This window comes from Carlito syrichta, unplaced genomic scaffold (genome assembly GCF_000164805.1).
Source record: "Carlito syrichta isolate Samal-C Ts95f unplaced genomic scaffold, Tarsius_syrichta-2.0.1 Scaffold303959, whole genome shotgun sequence".
NCBI classification, from domain to species: domain Eukaryota; kingdom Metazoa; phylum Chordata; class Mammalia; order Primates; family Tarsiidae; genus Carlito; species Carlito syrichta.
In genome coordinates, this window is record NW_007248055.1 from 638,954 (window position 1) to 652,145 (window position 13,192).

Below are 13,192 nucleotides of genomic sequence, written 5' to 3' on the forward strand. Positions count from 1 at the left end.
AGAAAAAGAGAGAAAAGAAGGTTTAAAAAAAAAGAAAGAAAAGGAAATTCCTAGGTACCAGAAACAAAAGGAAGGCATAACCAGACATTAAGGGAGCAAGCTGATACTACAGTGGCCCAGCAGGATATTGGACCCAGCTCTAATATCTAGAAGCTGAGGTTTTAATCTCACATTTGGACAGGAGTTGTGGCCTTGGGTTAGGGAGGTAGGAACTAGAAAATCTGTCTACCTGGTGAGGAAGGCCACAAAGAAGCTTCTCATTTTTCAGAGCTATGGGTGGGGAGAAAAAAGAAAAGTCTCTCATGAAAAAATCATCGAAACCTCTAATAGTTATGGCTATAAAGTCTGAATGTATACCACCTATATGGTATAGGATTCCTAAGTCAAGAAATTAACACAAAAAAATTGGCCGTGGACCAATGGAACCCCTTGATTGTCTGGCAGAAACAAATGTAAAGTCTGTCTGTAGGTTCCTGTAGAGTGTGATGGAGAGTTGCAGCCCTAGTTGGAAATAAACTCACAATAGCAAATTAAAAAATACATAGAAAAATTACCACTATAGCATGAGGGTCAGAAGACGTAGCAGAAGGATTCTCCAGAATAATCTGAAAGATAAAACGTAGTGTGTTTAAAATCATTGAAGAGATTTTTAAAGGAATAAAACTCATAATAAAAGACTAAGGCTATTAAAAAAGAGTGAGTGGTTTTGGAAACAAGTCAAATATATATCTAGAAATTAAAAATATAGTTATTAAACTAAATTACTCAGTTTATTGCTTAAAAATTGATTAGATACAACTGAACAGAGAATTAGTGGACTGAAACATAGAGCTAAGAAAATATAGAGCTAAGGAATTGAGAAATAAAAACAAGAAAAATGAATGTACTATAACCATTCATAGTTGATCATTCTGTAAATAGAAGTTATTTACACTAATATGTTATACCAAGTTAGGAAATAGAAGAGATGGCCAGATTTTTCACATAATTGGGTTTTTGTAGCAGATGTCATTGCATTTGGCTGGCTGTACCATGCATTTAAGGTATGACTTCTATGCAGTTTAGATGTAACTTTTTTAGGCTAAACCCTGGTATCACAGATGTATATCATTAAACATCACCAGACCTCACATCTGCTCTCAAGCTGTTTTTCTGTCATTTTGGCTAGAAATGAAAACATGAGGAGGGGAAAGACATCCTTAAATGCACAAGACCAAGAACAAGTCCAGCCAGTAGGCACACCAAAAGGTGGTATGACTGCTTTGGCTTGTCTTACCTTGATGATTTAGATTTATGACTTCCTAGAAAAAGATTGACAAACTATATTTTGACTGAGTTTCTATATTTGCATAATATGTTTTCCATTTTGGTAAAGAACTGTAAGACATCTACACTATGAAAAATATTAATGGCCAACTTTTCTGACCTCGTACAGTAGACTGAATTGAATCAATCTTTCTGAGCTAAATTTTAATTTCTTAATTATTGATGCAAATGTAGGTTTCATTTAAAAACTTTTCATTGGCATTAGCAGGTGGGTAGAATAAATTACCTAATCAGTCTTTTCCACCTGGAATTTCTGGAATACAGTCAACCAAATCTTAATATTTTATCTTATGAATCGAACGTGTGGAATTCAGTAACAAATTAATGTGTGAGAAGGAATCCCATTTGCTGACAGTTTTGAATATTAATTTGAATAGGGAAATTGCTTTTGTAAAAAATAAAGGATTTTTTTGTTTTGTTTTGTTTGAGTTCGAGTCTCACTCTGTCACCCAGGCTGGAGTGTAATGGCACGCTCACTCCAGCATTCACCTGGTGGGCTTCGGCAATCCTTCCACCTCAGCCTTCCAAGTAGCCAGGATTACAGGTGCACCATGCCCAGCCGAGAATCTAAAAATTTTGGAATGAAATGCCATTTCCATAATATATGATCTGTCACTTTTTTCATCAAAAGAGAATAATTTAGTAAACAGCATTTAATAGTGTATGGAGTTTTAATGATTTGAAGTTGCATCAAATCAAAAACTCTATATACCAGCATGCAGACACAAAGTAGCACCAAATTGCCCTTCAAAATATATGAGCTTTCAGTTCCTGACTGAGTGCTAGTTTTAATGCCTTAAGAATACTTTCTGAGTTAAATAAGATTGCCCATTGGTTAATACTGTTGACAACAGGTGATGGATAAGGAGGGTTCATTATTTAGAGAACATTTGTTTTTATTTTATAGCTGCTTGAAAGAAAATTGTCACAAGATAAAATCAGCCCAAGTCAAAGTGTAACATGTTTCACTGGTAAATTTGTGTATTCTGGAAATAGTCGGATTAATGAGACAACGCCTAAAATAATCTCTGTTGTCCAACCATCTGTCCTGCCCTAACATCAGACTTAAGTAATTCAATTGTGTTTCTCAACTCTTATTAATCCACCTGTAGTTGGTAGTTGGTGGAACTTTTTTATACCTCTACTGAGTATATCTTTAAAAAGATAAAGTAAATTGGAATGACATGATTAATAGCCACAGTAAAATTAAAAGCTCCAAAATACATCCTAGCAGTCAAACCCAGAGCTAGTTGCAACTAGAAAAAGAAGTTATAGATCTTTTTAGAGCATTCTTTATTAAAAGGAGTAGGAGAACATTTACAGCAATGTAATGATAGGCTACAGCCTGCGATTTACCGATTCAGTCCTGAGGCGCCAAATATTTGAGTCTTTAGCTTTCATTACAAAATCCAGTCAGCTATGTTTGGAGTCAAAATGGTCTCACCCTTTATCGGAGGGTTAAAAAGTCTAGCTTTTACACATTTTCCCCTTTGGGAAGCCAAAAGCTGCAGTTAGGATAAGATTACGGTTCAAGACTTTGGCAGATGACAGTTGATTTAGCAATTGAGGCATAGATGACATTCTAGAATTCTGTATAGTTCTCAGTTCATCTGTTGAAAATTGTTTAACTGGAGCTTTGCTAAGAAAGGAATATAGTTAAATATAAAGTAAATGCAAAAAGTGTTGGAAACAGGATTCAGACCTTGTGAAAAAACAAAGTTACATTAGTTATTCGATCTGAGATTATTTAAATAATGATGAAAAGTCCTAAAATTCCATGATATAAAAATAATATATTTGTATGGAGAAAGAGATGGAGAGAAAAACAACTGAACTTGTGCAAGAGTGTACGATATTCCATAAAAGCTTCTCAAAGTCCATCATAACAAAGAAAAACATATATAAGCAGACCTTGAACAATTATCATAATACTATAAGAAAAGGATTGGCAGTAGTGGGAATCTGCCTGGGTAAGGGGGACACATCTCATCAACAAGGGTACCTGCATAATGAACATTTGTATAGCTAACCCTGAATTGTACCCCACATCTTTAAAATTTAAAAAATGTAAGTTAAAAAACAGTGTTAACATATAATGTACAGTATGTATGAGTGTATATTTTGGTACCTTAACATTTTTTATCTAAATGTAATGTTAATGAGTTGTTAAGGGTTTGTGACATCAGACAATTATTTATTCCTCACAGTAGCAAGTAAGGTAGATATTATCACTCCCCTTTTACAGCTGAAGAAACTGAGGCACAGAAAGGTGATGCAGCTCACCCCTATGTCACTCATATAGTAAATTGCGGAACCATGATTTAAATCAGTCTCTCTTCAAAGTCTATCTTCTAAACATGCTAGGACCTTCTATAATGGAAACTAAGGGCACATATTATTTCTTTTCTACCTACCAGGGAAAATATATGAACTTTTAGTTCCTAATTGAGTGTTAGTTTTAATGCCTTGAGAATACCTTCTGAGTTAGATAAGATTACCATTGGTTCATTATTCTATTGTCTCTATATTTGTGTAGAAATTTTTTCATAACAAAAAATTATTTTTGTTTTTTAAGAATAATTTTTGACCAATTATCCAGTTTTGGTTGGTTATTGAGTTGTTCATTGTTTGTCCAGAGAGTCTTAATGTGAGAATAAATTGCATTCCATATATCTTCTTTTTTATATTCCCATGATATTTTGATGGCTAAGTTTTTTTATTGTATAAAAACTGCTTATTCTTTATTTTTACTATTTCATGTTATTATAGAATGAATATCAGCTAGTCATAGGTATCAGCCACAGTTTCCTATACTTGTTTCAAAACATTCCAAATAATTACTCTTCACTTCTATCCAACAATCAGCATCACCACTCTGTAGGATGGTTGGAACCAAGAAGACTGTATTATAGACCTCAACAGCATAGCAGGTTAATTCAGTAAAATTGTGTTAGATTCCATATTGTTAAGATTGTAATTCTCCTCAAATTAATTTACACATCCGGTGCAGCCACTGTCAAGATCCTAGCAGACTTAAAGAAACTGTGAAGTTGATTTTAAAATTTATATGGAAAAGCAAAAAAACAAAAATCAGCAAATCAGATTTCAAAAATAAGACAAAGAAGCCAAGTGAGTGGCTCACTCCTGTAATCCCAGCACTTTGGGAGGTGGAGGTGATAGGACTGCCTGAGCTCAGGGGTTTGAGACCAGCCTGAGCAACATGAAGATAAATCAGAAAAATCAGCCAGGTATGGTGGTGCATCCCTGTGGTTTCAGCTACTTGGAAGACTGAAGTGGAAGGATCACTTGAGCCCAATAGGCAGAGGCTGTGGTGGCTGTGAGTATTCTCCTGCACTCCAGCATGTGCAACTAGAGTGAGACTCCGACTCAAAAAAAATAAAAATAAAAATAAGACAGAGTTAGAGGACTTACAATAACTAAATTTCAAGGCTTACTATAACCCTGCAGTAATCAACAGTGTATTACTGGCATAAGGAGAGGCACAGATTAACAGAACAAAAGAGAGTCTTCAGAAGTACATGTATATATATGGTCAGTTGATTTGCAAGAAAGGTGCAAACATGGTTCACTAGGGAAAGAAAACCTTTTTTAAACAAATAATGCTGGAATAATTGATATCTGTATAGAAAAAATAATAATTTCAACCCTTACCTTATATCATACACAAAATTTAACTTGAAATAAAACATATGAGAGATGAGACTGGAAAGGAAAGCATCAGCTGCCTCATGTAGGAATCCCATGTCATCTTAAACATAAGAACTAAAATTTTATACATTTAAGAGAAAACATTGGGAAAAAACTTTTGTGACCTTGGGGCAAGCAAAGATTTTTTTTTAGATAAGACATAAAAAAGCGTGGCATATGAAATAAAAAACTGATTAAAAGCTATTCATCAAAACTTAACTTTTGATCTTTGAAAGACATTTTTAAAATTCAAAAAACGAAAAGGTAACTTACAGATAGAACCTATTTGCATAATATATATCTGACAAAAGGCTTGTATCAAAAATATATCTTTAAAAACTTACAACTCAATAAGACAAAATTTTAATGGACAAAAGATTTGAACAAATAGTTCACAAAAGAAGATACGTGAATGGCCAATAACCACATAAGAAATTGAATATCATTTGTAATTAGAATGTAACAAGATACTATTTCATACCCTCCAGAATAGCTCAAGTTAAATGACAGTACCACATACGCTCTTATTTGGGGATGTGGAGAAACTCCAACTCTTCTACATTGCTGATAGGAATGGTGCAGCCACTTTGACATACAGTTTGACAGTATGTTATAAAATTGAGTATATTACTTATGAGCCAGCAGTCCCACTCCTATTTACTCAAGAGAAATGAACATATATGTCCATAAACAAACTTGTATGTGACTATTTATAGAAGCTTTATTTGTGGTAGCCAAAAACTGGAAGCAACTCAAATGCCCATTTACTGGTGAAAAAATCAACCAATTAGAGTATATCCAACATGGACTACTACTCAGTTACATAAAGGACTTCCCAATAACAAGAATGCATCTCAAAAATATTTGCTAACTGAAAGAAGTCAGATATGAAAGACCACATACTATATGATTTCGTTTGTATAAGTTTCTAATAATGGCAAAACTACAGTGACAGAAAGTAGATTGCTGGTACCTGGTGCCAGAGGAGGGAAATTGACTGTAAGGGACATTTGGATACTTTAGGGCTATGGAGATATTCTATGTCTTGATTGCAGTGAGTATTACATGCTGTATACAACACCAAAAATCATCAAATAGTATTCCCCGCATTAGTGAATTTTACTATATATAAAGTACTTTAATACAGCTATTTTTAAAAATTCTGTCATTAAATGAAGAGACTACTTTTTCTAAGTTATTAAAAAAAACTTTTAGTGCTATAGATAACAAAGCTGTATAACTCCTTGTTTTATTATACACTTAAATGTGCCTATCTTTGACTTATTTAAGTTGATTTTTTTTTTAGGCTTCTGTATGGTACTTTTTTTCCTACTTCCTACAGATTCCTAAAAAGTAAAGTCAAATGCCTAGTCCTTACTGAACAGAACCATCTTTAAGGAGTTGCATGTGAGCACATTAAAATAAACACTACTGAATCTGTTTTGAAGGTCGTAAGCTTAATTTACCTGTCACATGAGGTAGCTGAATTCATCTGTATCAGCCTTTTCATTTATTGTAAAATTCTCACCACAAATAAAAGCTTTCAGTCTTTTGTAGCTGAAAATCTAGAGAACTTGTCCTTTCTCCTTTGCATTTGTTTTAAACATGAAATAGGTCTATGAATACTCATTAGGATTTTATGATATTCTGCCATAGAAAATAGCAGAAGAGAATTATCATTGACTCCCTAAATGTGATGGAGCAGGAAATTCTAGGTGCATGGCAAATACTGACTTTTAACTATGTGAGGCTGGGAGGCCAAAAATGGCCTGCTACCTTCTTCTTTCCCTTTCCTCCGTTTCAATATTGCTTCATTCATTTATTTGACTATCTTACTGCTTCTAACACTTCAAGCACTGTCTTAAGTGCTGGGGAAAAGGTCTCAGAGCTTAATATCTAATGAGTGTTTTAAAAAAGTAAACTGGAAATTACCATAAAGTATGATAAATGCTGAAGAGTGCTCTGGGAGCTCAGAGGAGAGACATCCAAACCAGACTTCAAGAATGGATCAGAAAAGACTTTCTAAAGGAAGTGCCGACCCAGCTGAGACCTACGCGATAAGCAGAAATAAGCAAAGAGAATTAACTGGGAAATTAAAGACTTGGAGTGTTTTTAGTATTCCTAAAGGAAGGAACAGCATATGCAAAGGCATATGCAAGAGAGCAGGCTGAGTTCAGAGAGCAATAGTTCTAAAGCAAATGAAAGCACTCAAAGGTGGGTGTGGCAAAGGAATGATGAGAAATGAGACTGGAAAGGAAAGCATCAGCTGCCTCATGTAGGAATCACATGTCATCTTAAAGTGGCTGATCTTCATTCAAGGATGATGAGACTGCAACTCTTTCAGGATAAGAAGAGAAGTACCTAAACATGTAAATCAGTAGAAAACTTTGAAAGTAATTTTTAAACCTCTTACAGGAATCACTTCATATATAATAACAAACTCTTTTCACTAGTGTTTACAAAGCATATATGCCTCAGATATTATTTCCATATTTAATAGTTTCTTTTTTATTAATGTGCTCAGTTTCTAGCATTTAACTGTCAATCTTGAAAGCAGGGCTAGATATACTTTAAAAGAGTCCACATAAGGTTGTTTATAAAACTTATTCCTTTTAAGTTTCACCACAGTCATATTTATTAGGTAATTACAAAAAGACAACTTATTTCTTAGCTCCTATTTTTTTTGTTTGTTTGTTTTTATTCTGTTTTGAGATAGGATCTCACTTTGTCACCCAAGCTGGAATGCAGCGGTGTGATCATCGCTCACTGCAGCCTCAAACTCCTGGGCTCAAGCAATCCTCCCATCTCCGCCTCCTGAGTAGCTGGGGCTACAGGTGTGCACCACCGTGTCCGGCCAATTTTTTTTTTAACTTTTTTAGCGATGAGGTCTCACTGTGTTGTCCAGGCTGGTCTTAAACTCCTGGCCTCAAATGATTCTTCTGTCTTGGCCTCTCAAGATGCTAGGATTACAGGTATGAGCTACCATGCCCAGCCCACTTTTTTTTATTTTTAATTAGAAAATCTCTGCAACAAAGAGGCAAATAAACTAAGCCTTGAGTAGAAAGATTACTGGCATTCTTGATTACATCTAGCTGATCATTTGTCTACTAGTCAAAGACAAGAAGAGAGAAACTGTTGGGGTTTTTTAGACATAAATTTTCATTAATATTTATACATGTAAGGTACAGTAAAATGTTAGTACTTGTGGGTTTTGTTTGTTTGTTTGTTTTGAGGCAGAGGTTTGTTTGTTTTATGAACCCAGAGGTTAAGTAATCTTCTCCTGGAATTACTGCAGGATCAAACCCATAGAATTGTTTTCTAATTTATAATTTAGTAAAAATTATTTTTATTACTTTTAGTAACTATCATGAATTGTTAACTATATTTATTTTCTATGATGCCATCAAATTGAAGTTTCTTGTTGTTGTTATAACTGGGGAACAAAAGTGTCATGTAATTGAAATATCAATCAGTATTTGAAAGATTATATCTTATAAGGCAAGGAAACAGGATAAAATTGTATTGCTGAATTTTAGGAAAGTCTTAATTATTTTAAAAGTGAGATTGGTAATTTTATAGTCAACTTAAATAAGTACAAGCAAAAAACAATTACAATAATGCAGTGTACAATAAAGATGTTTATTAAATTAGCTGATGAATTAACATCAGTCACTTTCTAATTTAGGAAATAGTTGTGGAGTTGGTGGATCTTATTGGCTTTATTTTGAAATTAATTGGAGGAAAACCAACCTGATATCCTGATCTCCTCTTCAGTGACATGAGCATATATATATTACTATGAATCCACAGAGGTTTTTTTACTACTTATTCTAAGAATATTCTACTATTCTTCAGAGGAAGAAGCCACTCCAGATGGTGCTGTTGCAGAATACAGAAAAGAAAAGCAAAAATATGAAGCTTTGAGGAAGCAACAGCCAAAGAAGGGAACTTCCCGGGAAGACCAGGTAACTCCAAAAACCAAAAATCCATGCATAATTCATTGACTTTTTATTGTTTTCAAGTGTTGCTGTATGGAGCCTAATTTAATTATATATTTAAGAAATGGATAAGTACTACTACTTAAAAATGAAAAAGGATATACTAATAGGGTGGAATACCAAGGATCTTGGCCACTCATGTAAAGGTCCAAATTCCTGGAGTTCTGTCCAAACATTGTATGTGAAAAGGCCTGAAACTTTCAAGTTTCAACCTGGTACTCCCATGCCAATCACAGAAACCTTACAAAGCCACATATCCTCAGAAACTCGGGTAGAACCTCTGTCTAAATAAATATTGCAAAATGGAGAAGTAGTGATTATAAATGGCAAGAGGATCTCTTCAACCCAGCAGCCCATACAGTGACAATCATACACTGCCCAGAAATAAGGCATTTGGTCTACTAGTTGATTACTTTTGTAATAAAACTTTGTTTATTGCAAGTAATTTCTGAATCTTTAGGTAGTAATGAGGAAAGAGTCAGAAATTAAGAATGAAAAGGCATAGGAAGCTAGCTAGCTTAAAAATTTGGGAGCTATGTATGCCATGCAGTACATGGCACTTGATAAAACAAATCTCTTCAGCAGGCCTTCATGTTGAAAAGCTAGAGGGCAGACTGAAATCATTTTTATTTTGGGTGCGGCCTTATATATGTGAGTGTGTGTGTATGTGCATATGCTTGCATGTACACACACACACACACGGACATACCATTGCAGTGTATAAATATAACAGGCAAAATAAAAGTAAATTAAAAAGCCCAACCCTAATTAAATAAATTAATCTAATGAAAAATTGCATTACAAATGACACCTAATTACTGGTAGGGAAGGATCATGCATCATAGCTTAGTGTGAAACTAATCATAGGGAAAATTCAAGAAGAAATCAGGAATAGGAAATTTTAATTATAAAAAATTAACTTATATGCAATTTTCAAAAGAAATAACATCAAATGAAATTTAGAAAAAGTACATTATTAACTTGTTTTTATGGATTCACAATGTCTCTAAATAGCAATTATGAATATACTCCCAAAGATGTTAAGGATCACTCTCATTTATGCATTTTTTCCTCTCATAGTAAATAATTATTAAGAACTTAACCATGTACTGATTACTGTATTTAGTGGCCAACACTTGGACACATCCTCACTCTGATCTATCAAGGAAAAGAGCTAAACAGGAATCAATAAAGAGACCAATGAAAGGGAGTGACTGTTACAAATGGATAGGTAAAGGAAACTATGTAACTGTGTAACAGTAGGAGCTAACATGAATCTGGGAAGGGCTTCCTGAGAAAACGGTTTGTCCACTGAGGTTGAATAGGAGATAGCCAGGTAAAAGCAGAGTGTGCCTAGACAATAGGAACTGTACACACATGAGAGTCTTTGACCTCTTTGCAGAGAACTGAAAGATGTTAAATATGACTCTAATGTAATCTAAGAGAAGGAGAAAGATGAGGCTAAGGAGGTAAATAGAAGTCAGTTGATGCGAGGCATTTTTGAGCCATGTTAAGGAGTTTTGATCTGCCCTGAGGGCAATGGGGAACATGGTTTCATTTGCATGTTGGGAAGATTCCTCCAACTGGGCTGCAGTGTGGAGAGACGACTAGAGGCAGGGCTGAACTGGAGGCATGGAGACCAGCTGGGAGACTCTTATATGTAGATATGCACGAACAGCCTGCCAAGGCTCGGCCCATTCAGAATAGCTTCCTCAAGCTAGGAAGGTTCTCACTGTGCTGAAGTCCTCACTGTGTAGCAAACAGTTGGTCATTCATTCCTTTAGCAAAAGCCGAAGACCGAGTTATTCCCTTGCAGATGCCAGACAGAAATGCCTCCGTGCAGTTCCTATCTTCTTCACCCTGTGATGTACCTTGTTGCTTTTTGTGTGACTTTTTTTTCCCTGCTCAATGTCTTCTCTTGCCTTTAGAATGCAGCTAGAGAAAGTCTCATCTTGAATATAGAAGTTAAAGATCAAGAGGATGTTTTTTGTTTGCCGCAGCTCTCCCTCTTTGAGCCAGTAGAGTGTTAATTGGCTCTAAGAACAAACCGCCTTGTCATTTTTAACTAAAGGAGAAAGATCCAGGTCTAGTATAATTTTCTAAGAAGTTGTAAAATTTTATTCCACTAAGAAGTCTTTTTTGTTTTCATTTTTTGTGTTTGCCCTCAGAAAATTCATTTCCGAGTGTGCAAAAGTTCATCATTAAAATTGATTCAGTTTACTTTTAAGTTATAGGTAAGTTAAATAGACACAGAGATATGTGTCTGGAGATATGTATTCATACAGTGTAGGTATAGATGTATAAACACACACACACACACACACACACACACACACACACACACACACAGAGCCTCAGAATATATACCAAAATGTTAACAATGGTTATTGAGTGGTGGGATCGTAGTTATTTTGTTTTGCTTCTCTGTTTTCCAATATTTTTACAGCAACCTTTTTTCTTGCAGTTGTATTTGTACCACTTGTCTTTATTGAACTTAGGTTCTAAACTGCCCAAATCTACTTAATTTTTTTTGAACTGTGATGTTAATGATAGTCTCTAAATAAATTCTGACACTTCGGAATTTAGTGATACTCCTTAATATACCTGTTTTTCACATGTTGAACTATCAAACATCTTTTACTGAAATGTGATGATTTTAGTATTGAATTCAACATAGCAAAATTTTGACTAGGTCCTTGATTTTTCAGACAGGTAGTGCTTTATCCTATTTCACTATGATGTACTCCTTAAAACTGTAGACTAGAAAAACTTTTAGCTTGTGTTCTCTGCTCAAATTCTAGAGTTGACTGTTAATGTATAGCCAAGAGACAATGTGATTACAAAATTGTAACTTCTTGAAAAATTGAAGCTTGTTGCTGCTTCTTGCCCACAGAGAACATAGGAGCCAAACAAGAATTTAGAGTAATGCCCCCCACCTTTTTAGAAAAATATACTCACCATAATATTTGTATCATTCTTTTGCTTAACAGTAGAATATAGTGCTTCATGAATATATCTGAATAATTTTTAGTAACAGTGTAATAGTACATTCATTGCTTTTTACCAAATTTATTGAGTTTCTTATTGATAGACATTTAACATGTTTCTATTTTCAATTTGTATGAATTTTTCTGCAGTGCACATCTTATGCATAAGCCAGTCTCTGTGTTTCGGGTTTCTTTTCTAGAATACAGTCCTAGGATTGGAATTACTGAATAAGACAGAATGACCATCTTAAAGTTTCTGATACACATGAACAGCTCTCTAAAGATATTATTTCAATTTACTCATCATCCAACAGTTCATGTGTTTATTTATTCCACTTTCCCAATATTTATTTTTTTAGTTTTTGGAAATTTGTTAAATGAAAACTACTATTGGTTATTTTGTTTTTTATTCCACATATCTTAGTGAGTCATCTCCCTGTTTTATGAACATTAAAAACCTAACTATTAATGAGAATGCATTTTTAAAAACTGAAGCGTCTTCTACAGAGCAAAGGTACACTCCCCAAATCACAAAATGGTCACCTATCTTTGAGGGAAAATGTCAATGCAAATTCAAACAGGAAAACGTCAAGGTTTGTTCATATAACTGTTGCAACCTGAAGGCAATTTTGTTATTTTCCTTCAAAATCAAACATTTATCTAAGTGTTTTACATCCAACTAGGATATTTTCTTTTCTACCAAACTTACGTGTCTCTTTTAAAATAAAATTTATCAGTATCAGAAAACTTAGTAGTCTAATTGTTATTTCAGACCCTCGAACTGCTGAACCAGTTTAAATCTAAACTCACTCAAGCAATTGCTGAAACTCCTGAGAACGACATTTCTGAAACAGAAGTGGAAGATGATGAAGGCTGGTAAGGGCTTTGGTTTCTTTCTGTTAACCCTGAGTAAGTAGACTCAGGGCAAGGACACTATGGGGACATTTCCACTATATCGTCCTTTTTTTTCAGACTTTCCTGTCATCACTATAGGACTCAGCACCCTTTTACTTCATTTCAGTTCAATAGAAAAACCATTCCATAAACAAGCATTTATTGAGTGCTTGGTGTGGTCCCAGTATCATGCTAGTCAGTGAAAAATGCACAAGAAATATACGACACTATCCCTGCTCTAAGTAATCTTTAATATTGTGAAAAAGATATGACTCATAC

At 34.4% G+C, this 13,192-nt stretch overlaps 1 protein-coding gene across 1 annotated transcript in view; it reads left to right on the plus strand.

The window, feature by feature from the left end:
* The window catches only part of CWC27 (CWC27 spliceosome associated protein homolog), a 252,212-nt gene that overhangs the window by 210,309 nt on the left and 28,711 nt on the right, over window positions 1–13,192 (plus strand). The window contains exons 12-13 of the mRNA XM_008059226.2: window positions 8,890–8,999; window positions 12,792–12,895. Coding sequence (XP_008057417.1) covers window positions 8,890–8,999; window positions 12,792–12,895 — 214 coding nt within the window. The remainder of the gene's footprint in view (window positions 1–8,889; window positions 9,000–12,791; window positions 12,896–13,192) is intronic.